Source organism: Chionomys nivalis, chromosome 11 (assembly GCF_950005125.1).
Source record: "Chionomys nivalis chromosome 11, mChiNiv1.1, whole genome shotgun sequence".
Classification (NCBI taxonomy): Eukaryota; Metazoa; Chordata; class Mammalia; order Rodentia; family Cricetidae; genus Chionomys; species Chionomys nivalis.
In genome coordinates, this window is record NC_080096.1 from 22,656,178 (window position 1) to 22,673,971 (window position 17,794).

The following is a 17,794-nucleotide window of genomic DNA, read 5'->3' on the forward strand; positions in this document are numbered from 1 at the left end:
GATTGGGATTACAGATGGTTTGGGAGCCACCAAATGTTTGCCAGTACTCAAACCCTGGTGCTCGCAAGAGCAGCAAGGTTCTGAACTGCTGAATCAACTCTCCACCCAATCAATGTAATTTTAAATCTTGGTTTAAGCCAGGTGTAGTAGCGCATGTCTTTAATCCCGGCACTCGGGAGGCAGCGGCAGGTGGATATCTGAGTTTGAGGTCAGCCTGGTCTGCAGAGCCAGTTCCAGGATAACCAGAGCTATAGTGAGACCCTGTCTTGAAAAACCAGAAAAGAGTAGCCCAGTGGGGAGGCTTTTGTGCTCTCTGAGGTGGCAGTTGGGGTTACACTGGCCACTAGTGGGCATGAGGAGGAAAACACCCCAGTGAGAGGAAAGGCTAGGGGGTTTGAGACACTCCAGTGTTGGGAGAGGACAAGCAGAGTGTGGTTCCTGCCACATGGAAGTGAAGGAAATGAGAGGTCTCCGGGAAGGTCAGAGGCTGGATGAGAGGAGAGATGTTACTGTGAACAGGCTGTGTCCTAGAAACAGCTGTGGGAAAGGTCACCTGGTCACTAGACATAGTTTAGAACATTCCGAGGAGAAGGCTTGCAGGGATGCCTACACCTTAGCCCTTCTACTTTTGGCCACAGGGTATACAGATGAGCCCTGGTGGACAGGGCAGAGATTTGACAGTTTAGCAGGCACTGTGCCGGACATCGGGACAACAAAGACGGGGAAGATCTCTTTCCTCCCTTAGATGATGGGAAGACGGGAATATACCTTGGGACCCGATAAGTGGGCAAAGCTATAGAAAAGCAGAATACTGCTGCCAGAGCGGAGAACAGATACCCTGACCAGGAAGACAGGCAACGGTGATCATGGAATTGAATCTCAGAAGCTTTACTGTATGGTCAAACAAGACAAGGGACGGTGCTGTGTTCCTGTGGCGGGAGCTGCATCTGCCTACACAGAAAAGCTAGGAGTCCAAGAATCAGCTTGTTCACCAGATGTTTGGACATTCCTAAAATCAGACACTGGGAAATTGCTAGGCAAAAGAGTGACACTAATGTATTCAGTTACCTTTCTTCTGTTTTGTTTTATTTTGTTTGTGTATGTGTGTGCTGATCTTTTTCATATATATATATATATATATGTATAATTTTTTTCTTCCAGAACTCAGGACTGAACCCAGGGCCTTGTGCTTGCTAGGCAGGTACTCTACCACTGAGCTATGGTTCTAACCCAAACACTAATGTTTTTGTTTGTATTGGTGTGTGCATGCGCACGAGCAGGTGTTTTTGTTACAGAAAGTGTGTGGAGCTAGTGAGCGAGTTTCAGAAGTTGGAAACCTGTGTGCCCCAGAAAGCCCAGGGGTGCAGCTCCAGTCGTCAGGCTTAGGCCATCGGCACTTTTCCCTGCAGAGCCCTCTCTCTGGTCCTTAATGTCAGACGGGTCAGCAGATGGGTGAGGAGAACTAGGCCTGAAGATCTGTGAAATGAGGCAAATTTGCGTGGCAAGTTGTGCTTGAAGGTAGACAAGTTTTCCTTTTCCTCAAGTTGAGGCATAGAACTTTGACCTTTTGAGTTTTTATCCTTAATTGGCCAGGCATGTGGGTAGACTTGGCAGTTTGTTGTGATAGGCCCCAAGGACCAGATACAAGAGCCTTCATTTCCTTCCAAAAGATGGAGATTAAAGATTGCACATAACCCCAGCTCTGTGTGTTGAGCTTAGGTATCAGCCCAACATTCCTTGATTCAAAAGGCAAAAGCTTTAATTTCCTCATTACTAGGAAAGGGAGTTTACTAGCCTATTAATTTTTTTTTTTGTTTCTTTATTCAGTAGCCTTAAGCCAGACACTGGTGGCCCTGGTGTTGAAGCAATACAGAACCAACCTCTACCCTTAATGAGGTTTGTGGGCTCTGACACACACACACAGACAGACAGACACACACACACTCACTCACTGGAGAATCTTTTAAACTCCTCTTGGTGTGATAGCACACACCTGTAACCTCAGCGCTGGGGAGGTGGACGGGGGGCCTTGAGTTCAAAGTCACCCTTACCTTCTTACTCTTTTTTTTTTTTTTTTTTAAATATTTATTTATTTATTTATTATACAATATTCTGTCTGTGTGTGTTTGCAGACCAGAAGAGGGCAGCAGACCTCATCACAGATGGTTGTGAGCCACCATGTGGTTGCTGGGAATTGAACTCATGACCTTTGGAAGAGCAGGCAGTGCTCTTAACCACTGAGCCATCTCTCCAGCCCCCTTCTTACTCTTCTCACCAGAGGATACTCTGGGATACTCGAAACCCTGTCTCAACAAACAAAAAAAGGCCTGGAGCCTTTCATTCCAGCTCTAGGAAGGCACAGGTAGGTGAATCTCTGAGTTCGATGTCTGCATGGTCTACTTTGAGAGTTACAGGCGAACCAGAGAGGTAGAGAGAGACCCTGTCTCCAATGAACAAAAACGAGAAACAAACTCCAGTCTAATCTTGACTTATTTTCCTTATGTCCATAGCTTTGAACAAATCACTTCCCCTTTCTAGATGATTCTTTATTCAGTTCTATATGGGCTTATTTATAAAAAGAAGGAATATCTTTCTGGGAAAGGAAGCCTCCCCATAAAGAAGAAATAAAAATCAACAGCTGAGAGCTTGACACATTATTCAGAATCTATCCCTTCTAGTCTTCCTCTAGCCTTGTCTGTTCTGTCCCCAGTTGACGCCTTTAGTGGCTGCGGTTAGCTTTAAACAGCCGCCAATCTCCAGGAGGGAAGGGGCGTGATGGTTAAGAACGCGTTTTAGTACGGAGTAAAATGTTTGTCCCCATCAGGCCGCCGTCCCGCAGGTCCGCCATATTGTCTGCCGAAGCTGCCGCTGAAGCTACAGCTGCGGCCGCCGCCAAGTCTGAGCGAGCGGAGCCGCGATGGGTGAGTGAGGCAGCTCGGCAGACGGGTGCTCGGGCTGAGGTCTTGGGGAGCGGGGTCTGGCGAGGGCCTGTGTCCAGTCTGAAGCAAATGTCGGGAGCGTCCGGATGGATATGGGAGGAGAAATCAGGTCGGGAGTGCCCCTCAGGCCAGTTTCGGGCCGGCGTAGGGCCGCACGGGGAGCAGCCCCCGGGACGGGTTCCGGATGCCTGGCGCCCCCGGTGTCCCCACGTGGTGGCCTCGGGCCGGAGCTCGTGCCTCCCGGCGGTAGGCAAGGCCCGGCCCGCTCGCCCCGCGCTTGCTGTGGAGCTGAGAGCGGGCTCAGAGCGGCGGGCCTGGACGCCACCACGGGCGTTTGGCCGAGGCGCTTCGGAGCGAGGTGAAGTCTTACCTGGCCTACGTAGAGGGGAGAGTCCTCTGGAGAGGAGACGCAGGGCAGGCCAGCTCCGGACCGGTAACCAAGGGTAGGCCGGGTCCAACACAGTTTGGGTCTTTGAAGGCCAGGAAAATGTCCCAGTCGGCGCAGAAATGGGCTGGTTCGGCTAGACTCGGTGTCAGGCTTCGTAGTGTTTAGAAAGCCCAAAGCCAAGATTTCTTGGCATAGACAAGCCAGAGACTTGAGGTTTCTGGGCCAACTCTGGTTAGGAGGAAAGAGAGACCTGTTGATCTTTTGTAAAAGAAGACTCTGGATACGAAGGCCGTTGCCCAAAAGAGTCGATGGTGAAGTCTTTGAATTCAGAAACAAAACCAGCATGATAATTTATTGCTGTCAGTAAAATCTGCCTAAATTTGCTAATCTGTATGTTCAGGCACTGTTGTCTGCGCTTAACGTGTCGTGTTTAACCTAATTTCAGTCTAGTGGGATAGTTGCTGCTGTTGTTCCTGTTTTACGGATTGGGGAAACTGAGGCTTAGAGTGGTAAAGTAACTTATCCAAGGTCACACAGTGATTAAAACTGGGTGCTCAGTCCTGAGCTCTAGGCTTTAAATGCTGCTTTTTTTGTGGCCTGGCCCCCTAGTGGTGGGCTGGAGGAAGGAAGGGACGGTTTTAACCCTACATAAAGTTGTGAAGGTGTTTTGTTATGGGTCCAGGTGGAAATCTTCAGTCTGAATGAAACTGAAAAGGCGAAGGGTGAATGACTGACCCGCGCCAATTTTAAGAGTGGCACCTAAATGCATTTCTGAAACTTCGTATGCTCTCTGATCCTAGGGAAACATACATTATTTTCCCTGCCTGTGATTTTCGAATCAGATCTGGCCTCCCACTTCCCACATCTCATCCAGTGACTTAATGCACAAACCCAATCGCATAGGGAAGGTATCTAGCAGTCTGCAAAAGGCCTGTGTGTTCTGCGCTTTCTCGTCTCTAGAAAAAGAGTGTATCTGGAGCCTCGCCCGCTTCGTAGATAGCAATGCACTCTTCCCTACCTTCAGTAATAGCCGTCCTTCCCTCCAGAGCCCTCTGGAGAGTCTAAGAAGGATTTAGGAGCCCACCTGGAGCCCTGGAAGGACAGGGGTGATCTGCGAGGTTCAGTTTTTTTTTTTTTCTTTTTTGTTTTGTTTTTCGAGACAGGGTTTCTCTGTGGTTTTGGAGCCTGTCCTGGAACTAGCTCTTGTAGACCAGGCTGGTCTCGAACTCACAGAGATCCACCTGCCTCTGCCTCCCAAGTGCTGGGATTAAAGGCGTGCGCCACCACCGCCCCGCTGTGAGGTTCAGTTTTACAGATTGAAAAACAACAGCAAAGAAGATGATGAAGCTAGTGAGCAGCAGCCAGGAGCGCGAGTCTTCCACGCTTTACTGCACAAGATTTAAGGTGGTGTCAGGCGGTGGTGACACGCACCTTTAATTCCCAGCACTTGGGAGGCTGAGGCAGGAGGATCTCTTGAGTTCAGAGCCAGCCTGGGCTTCATAGAAGAAAAAAAGGAAAAAAAAAAGGTGTTAAGTTAGTATTTTCTATGTTAGATGTGAGGTGAAAGTTCTTCAGTGCAAGAAGACCTGACCACAGTCCCAGAAAGAGTTTTTAGTACATAGAATCAGGAGGTGGCTTCTAAGTTTAACTTCAGTGATCAGACTAAAGTAAGGATATATTTAATCACAGTGTGTAATCCTAGGTAGTTTGGGTAATCCCAATTACAACAGTGAATTGATGCTTTGAGACGATTAGTTAAGTAGTGAAGCTAATAAGCGAGGCCCATTGGGTACTGGTTATAATACAGCCGGAGTCTGCTCTAGGGCCTCTTAAGCGTGTGTGCGTGCGTACTCTCCCAGGGCCTGTGCTGGTGAAGCTATAGACACAGCAAAGACCTCCACTTGAAGTCCGGTGTGTGCTAGTAACTAATCACCATTCCCACTGTCCTGCTAACTGGGAATTTGGCATTCTCTTCCAACATCCGGGGAGTGGGTCTTGAAAATGTGACCTCTAAACCAGTCGTCATTTTGTTATCCTATGCAGTGGTTGATTTGAGCTGCTTAGATCTGAAGGGAAGTCTGAGGACTTCTGGAAGAACCTTTTTCCGAGACAAGATTTCTCTGGATAACAGTTCTAGCTGTCCTGAAACTAGCTCTGTAGACCAGGCTGGCCTCAAAGTCCCAGAGATTCCCCTGCCTCTACCTACCAAGTGCTGGAATTAAAGGCATGCGCCACCACCACCCAACTGAACCTTTCTTATTTAAAGCTGACTTCCTGGCATTTAAAAAAAGAAAAAAAAAAAAGATTTGCAAATTTGTATTTTAAACTGGTTTTTACCAAAGAATGAGAGTTTCAGAAAAGACCAAGGAAAACTGCATCTGTGGAGTGGGCTAGGTGACCAGCACCCTTCCAGGTACTTTGCCTACTAACTCACTTATCTCTCAGGTTCTCCGGACCTCTTGTATGTCTGTGCCTTTATTTTCTGGTGGTGGGGGGGGTGGGAGGGAATGTTGTTTGGTTTTTGTGTTCTTGTTTTGTGGGTAGTCTGGGTATTGAACCCAAGCAAAGTCATAGAATTGTCCTAAATAGCCATGTACCACAGAACTTCAGTGGAAAGCAGATTGCAATTATGATTAAGTCTGTAAGATTATAACGAAGCTAAAAATCTCCATTGATCTAGAGAACATATAGCTGAAGAGACTTTTGTCGATCGATCTTAATGATTTCTTTAAAAGTGTGAAGTCATTAGCCCAGCATGGTGGCTTACATCATTTGTCCCAGCCACTCAGAAGGGTGAAGCAAGGGTTGCTTGAGCCCAACGATTGAAGGAGCCTGGGTAACACAAGACTGTCTCAAAGAAGTTTGAGCTGGGTGGTGAAATGCCTCAGAAAACATAGGCGATAACCAAGCCTGATGTCTTGAGTTAATCCTTGGGCCCCACAAACTGTCTGTTACCACCACATGTGCATACACTTCCCTCTTTGTGAACACAGAATAAATAAATGAAAATGGGACTAGAGTTACAACTTAGCAGGTAAGAGCACAAGCTGCTCTTTAAGAGCACTGGGGTTTGATTGCCAGCACCCACATAGCAACTTAAAACAATGTAAAATCCACCGCTCACAACTCTAACTCCAGACCCAGGGAGTCAGAAGCCTGGACAAAACGCCTACACACCTAACAAAAAAATGCATAGGTAAATAAACAGATAAAGATGTAATAAAGTTTCAGCTGGGTATGGCAGTACTGGCCTGTAATATCCTAACATGTAAGAGTGTCTTTGGGGCAACCTAAACTATATATAGCAAGACTATCTCAAAAAAACTAAGGATAGCCGGGCAGTGGTGGGCACGCTTTTAATCCCAGCACTCAGGAGGCAGAGGCAAGTGGATCTCTTTGAGTTCGAGACCAGCCTGGTCTACAGAGTGAGTTCCAGGACAGGCACCAAAGCTACAGAGAAACCTTGTCTCGAAAAAAAGAAAAAAAAAAAAAAAGCTAAGGACATTGCTTATCGTATATGGTTGCCAAGAATGTACTAGACTCACAGAGATCCTGCTGGCTTCTGCCTCCTGAGTGTGAGATTAACGGTGTGTCTTTGGTTTGTTTTGCTTTGAGGTAAGGCTTTACTCTGTAGCACCAGGTAGCCTGGAGCTCAGTCTTCCTACCTCAGCTTTCACTATGCTCCACCATACTTGGCTGAAAAAAACAAAAACATTTTAGGGCTGGAGAGATGACTCAGTGTTTATTCTTACACAGGATCTAGGTTCAGTTAACTCCCAGACTCCACAACGGCCTGTGACCACATCTATAGACATCTGTGGTCACACATACAGATGAAAAATAAATTTTGCCAGGTGGTGGTGACGCACACCTTTAATCCCAGCACTTGGGAGGCAGAGGCAGGCGGATCTCTGTGTGTTCAAGGCCAGCCTGGTCTACAAGAGCTAGTTCCAGGACAGGAACCAAAGCTGCAGAGAAACCCTGTCTTGGAAAACAAATAAATAAATAAATAAATTCTATGTTTTTTTTTTTTTTTTCTCCCACAATCGCAGTTCTTGGAGGCTCAAGGATTGCCATGAGTTCAAGGCTGGCCTGGATTAGACAGTGAAACCATGTCTCAAAAAGAGAAAGAGGTTATAAAGAAACCATTTTTATAGCTATATTTTTTGTTTGCATTTTAAGATGGTAATGCAAACTAGTTGAAAAGTTGTTTAAAATTTTAAAGTTTATAGTGTAAAAATGAAGGGAAAAAATTATTTGTTTTGGTTTTTTGAGACACACTTTCTCTGTATAACATCCCAGGTTGGTTTGAACTCAGATCCACCTGCTTCTGCCTCCTGATTTCTGGGATTAAAGGCATGTGTAGTGGCATTTCATTTGTATTTTAATAAATAAAAATCGCCGGAAGATCAGAGAATAAAACAATCCCCACTGGTCAGCTTTACAGACCAGGCAGTGATAATACACACCTTTAATCCCAGTAGCCACACTAGTTGCCATAGACACCGGGCAGTGCATGCCTTTAATCTCAGTGGTGCACGCCTTTAATCCCAGTATAAATGGGAAGTATAAAATGGGAAGAGATAGCTCTCACACTCAGTCTCATTGAGAGAGATTCCTGAAGGTAGGATCGCCATTTTGGACTGAGGTAGAGGTAAGAGCCAGTGACTGGCTGTTTTGCTTTTCTGTACATCAGGTTGAACCCCAATTTCTGTCTCTGAGTTTTTATTATTTGTGCTTCAGGTATATACCACAATGCCAATGCCTGTCTGATTTATTTTTAATAAGAAGAAAAAGTCTTAAGTTTAGGTACAGTATTTTGTTACCTGCAGAAGTGAACACAGCATCCTAGGCTTTCGCACTTTGATGTACCATTCACTACAGACTCACCTGAAGCAACTTCTAGCGCCAGTGTCCAGTCTTACTGAGTCTTATACAGTGGGCCTTCTGTGTGCTGTGTTATTTTTTGCTGTACTGTTTTCTGGGTTTTGTGTGTGTTTTTGTTTTTTATAGCACAACAATACTAAATCAGTATTTTGTTTAGAAACAGTCTGAGTATATGGACAGAGTGTTCTGACACTAATGCAGATTAGCCTGCATCATCAGTCTCCAAAATGCTGAGATTAAGGGCCTGGGCCTGGACTGTGCCGTATTGACAGGAGTTGTGGGCTCAGAATTGAACTCTATGCCTAGAAGTCCTCCCGTGTGTCCCGATCCTCTGGTATCCACTGACTGAGGTACTAAGAAGTTTAATTAAGGACTCCGGCTACAGCTGTGGCAGGAACAGGCGCTTCCTCAGTGGCTGGCCATTCATCCTCTGATGCATAAGTCTGGTCTTCCAGCTACTATGGCTTGACCAGAGTCAGGAATGCAGCGGGGCCATGACCGTCAAGCAGGGTCTCTTCAGAACTACCCCCGCATCTTCTATAGCCTGATCATCACGGCAAGGATCTTTCAGCCTGGGGTTGAGTTTGGGAATTGAACCCACTGTGGCTGTGTCCTGAATATCTGCAGGCTCTTCCATCTTGTCTGGATCCCTGCTCGTAGTTGCTGTTTCTGTTTTTATATGTACAAATAATCATTTTGTTTCTTTACTACCGTAACATGCTTTGTATCCTATTAGCAATAGGCTATACCATATAACCTAAGCGTATATTAAAGTACATCAGCTTAATATGATCATGTAAGGTAGACTGTGATGTTCACAGTGGTGAAATCTGTTGAGGATACAGTTCTCAGAACATATCCCATTGCTATGACTATTAATAGACTATTAGTAGACACAGTAAAGTTGTTATTAGAATATGGGTTGTTAAGGGCAGTGTTTTGGAAAAAGCCCATTTCTGACTCTGAAAATGCCACTAGCAAGGCTGAGATTATGAGGCATAATTTGTAAATAAGAAGTAGTTTTAAAAGTGGAGTGTAGAAGCCGGGCGATGGTGGCGCACGCCTTGAATCCCAGCACTCGGGAGGCAGAGGCAGGTGGATCTCTGTGAGTTCGAGACCAGCCTGGTCTACAGAGCTAGTTCCAGGACAGGCTCCAAAGCCACAGAGAAACCCTGTCTCGAAAAACCAAAAAAAAAAAAAAAAAAAAAAAAAAAAAAAAAAGTGGAGTGTAGAGCCAGCAACATGTCCGAGCTTTGAGTGTTAAGCCATGGATGTTAGTTAACTCTTGGATGTAGCTTCGTATACAAAGACCTGAGCTGATCCTTAGACTGTCATAAGCCAGACATGTTGGCAAATACCTGTAATCCCAGCAGTGTATGAGGGCAGGAAGGTCAGAACCTCAAGGACAGCCTAGAATTATACCCAGAATTAGCTATAGGAAACAAATGTAGAGAAGCTCTCTCCGTAATGTTTTTGAACTGCCAAAATAGCTAAATGTTGTGTTTTTGTTTTTTTGCGACAGGGTTTCTCTGTAGCTTTGGAGCTTGTCCTGGAACTAGTTCTTGTAGACTAGGCTGGCCTTGAGCTCACAGAGATCCGCCTGCACCCGCCTCCGAAGTGCTGGGATTAAAGGCGTGCTCCGCAACCGCCACCACCATCCAGCTCAGAATAGCTTTTTTTTTTTTTTAATGCTACCTGTATGGGTGTTTTGCTTGCATGTGTTTATGCCTGTGTGTCACTTGTTTCTGGTATTCAAAAAGACCAGAAGAGGGTATCGGATTTTTTTGGGACTGAAGTTACAGGTGGTTGTGAGCTACTATGTGGGTGCTAAGGATGGAACCTGGGGGCCTTCCAAGTGCAGCTAGTGCTTTTAACCAATTAGAAACAAATTTTCTGGCTTGTTTTTGGCTGCGAATAATGGAACCTTTTTAACTGATAATGCTCTAGTCAAGTACTACTAAATAGTTCGCTTTTCTGTAGTGCAGTTGACACTGCATGATGCTGTCCTATCAGTCTCTCCTGAGCTGCTTTGTCTAGATTTTTCTTTTTCTTTTTTTTTTTTTTTTGGTTTTTCGAGACAGGGTTTCTCTGTGGTTTTGGAGCCTGTCCTGGAACTAGCTCTTGTAGACCAGGCTGGTCTCGAACTCACAGAGATCCGCCTGCCTCTGCCTCCCGAGTGCTGGGATTAAAGGCGTGCGCCACCACCGCCCGGCTTAGATTTTTCTTAAGGCATAGTCTCACCTGGAGTGGTGGTGCGCACCTTTAATCCCAGCATTCAGAGGCAGAGGCAGGAGGATCTCTGAGTTCTAGGCCAGCCTGGTCTATAGCCAGGGCTGTTTATGTAGCCAAGGCTACATAGAGAAGCCCTGCCTCAAAAAAAATTTTTCTTTTTTGAGATCGGGCTTCACTTTGTAACCCTAGCTGGCCTCAAAGTCTTTACATAGACTAGACTTCCCTCAAACTCAAATAGATCCAGCTGCCTCTGCCTGCCCAGTACTGGAATTAAAAGCATACGCCAACATGTTTAGCCAATAGTACTATTTTTAAGGTTGTGGATGAAGATTCACTGAAATATTGGATTTGAGGAAATAATTTGTGAGCAAGATATAGTGGTATATGCCTGTAATCCTACCACTCAAGAGGCTGGGTGATGGTGGTACATGCTTTTGATCCCAACCTGGATCTCTGTGAGGCCAGCCTGGTCTACAAAGCTAGTACCAGGAAAGCCAGGACTGTTACACAGAGAAACCCTGTCTCAAAAAGCCAGAGAAAAGAAAAAAAAAAAAAAAAAGCAGAGCAACTCTTTAAGCCAGTATCCTCTCTGCCTTCCCTTTTTTTGTCAGAGTGCTGTGTCACTGTTCCTAAAACACATACCTGATCTTGTCAGTACTTTTCCTCAGGGACTTCATCCACTTCTAAAATCCTGATGGGGGCTGGAGACATGGCTCAGTGATTAAGAGCACTGGCTGCTCTTCCAGATGTTCTGAGTTCATTTCCCAGCAACCACATGGTGGCTCACAACCATCTGTAAGGAGATCTGGCGCCCTCTTCTCGCCCTCAGGCATACATGCAGGCAGAACACTATACATAATAAAAAATAAAATCTTAAAAAAATCCTAATCGGGGCTGGAGAGATGGCTCAGAGGTTAAGAGCATTGCCTGCTCTTCCAAAGGTCTGGAGTTCAATTCCCAGCAACCACATGGTGGCTCACAACCATCTGTAATGAGGTCTGATGCCCTCTTTCTTCTGGCTTTCAGGCATACATGCAGACAGAATATTGTATTCATAATAAATAAATGTTTAAAAAAAAATCCTAATCGGAAGATCAGCATGCAAGACTTCCTATTGATTTTTCCAGTTTTATGACATTTACATTTATCTGTATATCCTGCAGTCTACTCATTTCCTCCTTTTTGTTTCGTTTTGGTTTGATTTTTTTTTTTGGTTTTTCCAGACAGGGTTTTTCTGTGTAACAGCCCTGGCTGTCCTAGAACTCACTTTGTAGACCAAGCTGGCCTCAAACTCAGATCCGCCTGTCTCTGTCTCCCAAGTACTAGGATTAAAGGCGTGCGCCACGACCGCCTGGCTCGTTTCCTCCTAATCTGTAAACATTTCTGGCCATGTGTAATAAAATTCTAGACCTTCCTATGTTTATTTACTTATGGGTGTGAGTATGGGTGCTCCGTGGCACAGCTGTGGAGGTCAGAAAGACAGCTTACAATAGAGTTTGTTCCCCATTCCATTGTGTAGGTTTTTAGGGATTGAACTCAAGTCAACTTGGGGTATCAGGCTTGGTTGTAAGCACCTAGACCTGTGCTCTCAGTGGCCTGTCACGTGGGGATTCTTTAGGTACTATGGTAGTCCTTGAAAGAGATGATGATGATAGCAGTGACTGGGGTGGCAAATAGTAACAAAAGTTAAAAATCTGAGTCACCGGGCTTGGTTTTTGGTTTCATGTGGTGGCTGAAGCTGAGTGGTGCTAAGGATCAAGTGTGCTGGGCCTGTTGAATGGATGGTAATACTGAGGTGCGTTTAAATTTAGACAGTTTGGGATATCTCTGATTTCCAAGGGAAGGCATCCAAAAGAAAAGCCAATATAGAAAGAAGCAAAGAGCTCTGAGGGTGAAGTCTGGGAATGAGGTTTCATTATCGATGTTTATCTCTAGATAGCTAGTAACCATAGAAACAAGTAGATCCTGAATCTGTAGAGATTAGACTAAAAAGAATGGGGTCTGGGCTTGGTGGTTCAGTTTTTTAATACCAGTAGTGGAAAAGGCTAGATCTGAGTTCAAGGTCAGCCCAGCCTACCAGGTGAGTTCTAGGACAGCCAGGACTGAATTACTCAGAAGGACCCTATCTCAAAAAGAAGTGTATATGTCTGGGGCCAGGAGTACAACTCCAAGGTTAGAGCATGTACTTGGCTTGTACAGACCTCCAGAAACATACAAAAGAGAAGCTCAAGGCAAATGAAGTAAATGTGGAGGAACAAAAGAAACAGTAGCCAGAATTGGAGAGAAGAGAGGGAGTAGTGGATAGCTAAGACAAAACAAACAAGCCGGGCGGTGGTGGCACACGCCTTTAATCCCAGCACTTGGGAGGCAGAGGCAGGCGGATCTCTGTGAGTTCGAGGCCAGCCTGGTCTAGTTCCAGCTAGTTCCAGGACAGGAACCAAAAGCTATGGAGAAACCCTGTCTCGAAAAAAATCCAAAAAAAAAAAAAAAAAAAAAAACAGCAAAGAGTGTTACAGAATGGAGATGGTTGTTAAGATTGAATGCTATCAAGAGGATTAAAAGAAAGAAAATAAATGGCCAGGCGGTGGTGGTGTACACCTTTAATCCCAGTGCTAGGAAGGCAGGGGCCGGTGGTTCTCTGAGTTCAAGGTCAGCCTGGTCTACTAGAGCTAGTTCCAGGACAGCTAGGGTTACATGGAGAAACTCTGTCTCTAAAAAGAAAAAAGAAAATGTTTGTTGAATTTAGCATTATGTGCTTGATCTTGATCAATGGCCTTTACAAAAAGTGATGGCGTGAGAACAAATGGGAGGGAGCTAAAAATGAACCAGGCTGTTTTCAGAAATTTGAGAGAGTGCTGGGGAAATGGCTCAGCAATTAAGAGCATTTGCTGGGGGCCTGGAGAGATGGCTCAGAAGTTAAGAGCACTTAACTGCTCTTCCAGAGGTCCTGAGTTCAATTCCCAGCAACCACATAGTGGCTCACAACCATCTGTAATGAGATCTGGCGCCCTCTTCTGGCATGCAGGCATATATGCAGGCAGAACACTGTATACATAAATCTTTTTTTTTTTTTTTTGGTTTTTCGAGACAGGGTTTCTCTGTGGTTTTGGAGCCTGTCCTGGAACTAGCTCTTGTAGACTAGGCTGGTCTCGAACTCACAGAGATCCGCCTGCCTCTGCCTCCCAAGTGCTGGGATTAAAGGCGTGCGCCACCACTGCCCGGCTATATACATAAATCTTAAAGGGAAAGAAAGAAAAGAAATTTGGATGTTAGGAGAGATGAGGAAGTTGAAGCTCTTGTAATATTCAGAGTAGAGATTATAAATGTCTGCATTAGAGTGGCATATAGGAATGGAAAAAGAGACAGGAATCTAGACAGCACTAGGAATGAAAGCCAGCCACTCCTAGTGATTTTGTGTGAGAACAGTCATAACTGAATTGAAATAGCCAAGGATGTTATTCAACTTCCTGGCCTAAAAAGCTAAGACTATATCAACACAGATTCCTAAACACCTTACATTAGTGTTTCTCCTCTTTTTTGCTTTGGATGTTTGTTGGAGATGGTACCCAGGAATTGGGACCCTCACAAATGCTGGGCAAATACATATCCTCAGTCTTTTTCTGTTTTAATTATGGTTATGTCTGTAGGTTGAGGTAAGAGAACAACTGTGGAGTCAACTCTTGTGCCCTTATATGGGTTCTGGAAATCAAACTCTGAGGTCATCAGGCTTATGAGACTTGGAAAAAATGTCTGCTACATCATTCTAGTTAAAACAGTTACACAGCTCTTTCTTAGGGACTTCCTATGTCAGTTGGTACTTGAACTTGTAATGAAAGGTTTGCCACATTTAAGAGGACAAAAGAAAAACAAGTTTCTTGTTTCAGGAATAAACTCTGGTGTCTAGTGAGTATAAATGTTGAAGAAAGGTTATATTGTTAGCTTTTGTATTGTTTTGTTTAACTCTGGCTTTTTTTGGGGGGGGCTCTTTAAGGGCCCATCATCCAGCTCCCAAATATATCATACATGGAGTCTTATTCATATAAAACACCTGGGCCGGGCGGTGGTGGCGCACGCCTTTAATCCCAGCACTTGGGAGGCAGAGGCAGGCGGATCTCTGTGAGATCGAGACCAGCCTGGTCTACAGAGCTAGTTCCAGGACAGGCTCCAAAGCCACAGAGAAACCCTGTCTCAAAAAACCAAAAAAAAAAAAAAAAAAAAAAAAAAAAAATAGGGGGAGGGAAATGGGAAACGGGGAGCAGTTGGAAATTTTAATTAAAAAAGAATAAAAAAAGAAAAAAAATCAAAAAAAAAACAAAAAAAACTAAATAAAAAAAACAAACACCTGGCCTTGTCTTAGGTTATCTTGTGAGATCATGCTCAGTGTGTACGTGTAGGTGCCTAGGGAAGTTGGAATGTGTTGTGATCCTCTAGAGCTGGAGTTAAAGCTGGTTGTGAGTCACTTCGTGTAGGTGATGGAAACTAAATCAGGGTCCTCTACAAAAGTATTTTGCCTATGTGTATGTCTATGCACCAAGCCAGGTACCTGTGGAGACAAGAACTTGTCAAATCCCCTGTGATTAGAGTTACCATGTACTGGGAATTAAACTTGGGTCCTCAGAGTAGTCTGTCGTCTTCTTCCTTCCTCCTCCTCCTCCTCCTCCTCCTCCTCCTCCTCCTTCTGCTTCTTCTATTTTTTTTTTTTTGTTTGTTTGTTTTTCGAGACAGGGTTTCTCTGTGGTTTTGGAGCCTGTCCTGGAACTAGCTCTTGTAGACCAGGCTGGTCTCGAACTCACAGAGATCCGCCTGCCTCTGCCTGCCAAGTGCTGGGATTAATAATTTATTTTTTTAATCATCCATTTTTATTTTTTTTTAATATTTATTTATTATGTATACAATATTCTGTCTGCGTGTATGCCTGCAGGCCAGAAGAGGGCACCAGACCCCATTACAGATGGTTGTGAGCCACCAGGTGGTTGCTGGGAATTGAACTCAGGACCTTTGGAAGAGCAGGCAATGCTCTTAACCTCTGAGCCATCTCTCCATTTTTATATATCTGATTTTGGGTGTTATTTTATATTAAACAACATTTATTTTAAACTTGTTTTGACTTGTTTCAGGCTTAACTTTGACAACTTATATGATGGGAGATAAGCTTGTCTCTGCAAATAAATTTTTTTTGTATATAGCATGACTGACCATTAACTTGTATATTTTTTTGTTTTTGATTTTGTTTTTGTTTTGAGGCAGGGTTTCTCCGTAGCTTGGAGCCTGTCCTGTAACTCGCTTCTATAGACCAGGTTGGCCTCTCAAATTCACAGAGATCTGCCTCCCGAGTGCTAGAATTAAAGGTGTGCACTGGCACCACCTGGTGATAAAGTGGATATTCTTTTCATTCTTTTTTTTGTTTTTTGATTCATTTATTTATGTGCTTGAGTGCTCTATCTTCACACACACCAGAAGAGGCCGCCAGATCCCATTATAGATGGCTGTGAGCCACCATGTGGTTGCTGAGAATTGAACATTGAACTCAGGACCTCTGGAAGAGCAACTAGTGAGTGCTCTCAACTTCTGAACCATCTCTCCAGCCCCAAAGTGGACGGTTTTTGATTTTTTTAAGACAGGGTTTCTCTGTCCTGGAACTTAGTAGTTCCTGTAGTCCAGGCTGGCCTTGAACTCACAGAGATTTGCCAGCCTCTGCCTCCCTAGTGCTGGGATTAAAGGCATGAGCCACCAACGCCCGGCTAAAGTGGACATTCTTAAGTAGGGGAGAACAAAGTATCCTCTTTGAGGTATAAACAATTTTCTCATGCACCTCTACAGATGTTCATCCTTCTATTCTTTCTTGCCTGCTTCTCCAATGAAGTCATAAGCAGATATTTGTGATAGTTACTTATCACCATGGTAACTAAAGAAGCAATGTGGTTCCTATTTTCAGTTTAACTGTCAACTGTGCTCAAAGGAGAGGACAGCCTCTGAGACAGCACAGGCTCAGTCATGAAAAACTATGTATCAGGTAATAAAAGACAGCCTTCCATAGGGCTTTGCCTTTAGTAGTCTTGCTTCTGCCTGTTTAGTGACCCATAGGAGAAGCCACTGCAGGTCCTTATAACTTGTGTGTGTGTGACACATGGCATAGTGTTTATGTGGAGGTCAGAGGACAACAGGAGTTGATTCTCTCCTTCAAATGAGTGGATCCTGGTGATGGAATTTAGCTCACCAGGCTTGGTGACAAGAACCATTATCTTCTGAGCCATCTTGGTGTATTGCTTTCTTGTTTTTTGTTGTTGTTGTTTGTTTGTTTGTTTGTTTTTTAAATTATTTATGTGTTTATTGGGGGGGCAGGGTTTCTCTGTGTAGTCCTAGCTGTCCTGGAACTCACTCTGTAAACTAGGCTGGCCTCGAATTTGCAGAGATGCTGCCTCTGCCTCCCAAGTGCTGGGATTAAAGGCATGCACCACCACCCGGCCTTTTTTATTTTTAGTGTGTATATGTTTATACCTAATGCCCCTCATGTGCTGGAGAGGTCAGAGAGGCTTCAGATAATTAGGAGCCATTGAGTGCTGAGAACTGAACCTGGGTCCATCACAAGAGCCGCACATACTCTTTCTTTTAATTGTTTTTTTTTTATTTTTTTAAAGGTTTATTTATTAAGTATACAGTGTTTTGTCTGTGTGTATGCCTACAGGCAGGAAGAGGGCAATAGATCTCATTACAGATGGTTGTGAGCCACCATGTGGTTGCTGGGAATTGAACTCAGGACCTCTGGAAGAGCAGCCAGTGCTCTTAACCTCTGAGCCATCTCTCCAGCCCGCAGCACATACTCTTAACCACTGAATTATCTCTTCCAGTTAGTTTTGGAGGTTATGTGTGACTTAGTTTTACTTTGTATGTATGAGTGTTTGGCCTGCATGTGTGCCTGGTACATCCAGAGGTTAAATTATGACACTGGATTCCCTGGAGCTGGAGTTACAGATGGTTGTCAGCCAACATAAGGGTTCTGGGAATTGATCCTGGGTCCTCTGCAAGAGCAACAAATGCTCTTAACCATTGAGCTGACTCTCCAGGGCTGCTGGATACTCCCATCCTCCTCTTTGAAGATAAGAAATCTCTGTGGACTTTGCTGAGTGAGTTTCTTTTTTTTTTTTTAAAGATTTATTCTATTAAGTATACAGTGGTCTGCTTGCCTGTGGCCTGGGGGCCTGAAGAGGGAACCAGATCTCATTACAGATGGTTGTAAGCCACCATGTGGTTGCTGGGAATTGAACTCAGGACCTTTGGAAGAGCAAGCAGTGCTCTTAACTTTTGAGCCATCTTTCCAGCCCACCAAGTGGCTAGAATAAACCAGAGA

At 44.6% G+C, this 17,794-nt stretch overlaps 1 protein-coding gene across 1 annotated transcript in view; it reads left to right on the forward strand.

The window, feature by feature from the left end:
* Window positions 1–2,834: 2,834 nt before the first annotated feature.
* Kpna6 (karyopherin subunit alpha 6) overlaps window positions 2,835–17,794 on the forward strand; it is a 36,293-nt gene continuing 21,333 nt past the window's right edge. The window contains exon 1 of the mRNA XM_057784256.1: window positions 2,835–2,921. Coding sequence (XP_057640239.1) covers window positions 2,918–2,921 — 4 coding nt within the window. The 5' untranslated portion in view covers window positions 2,835–2,917. The remainder of the gene's footprint in view (window positions 2,922–17,794) is intronic.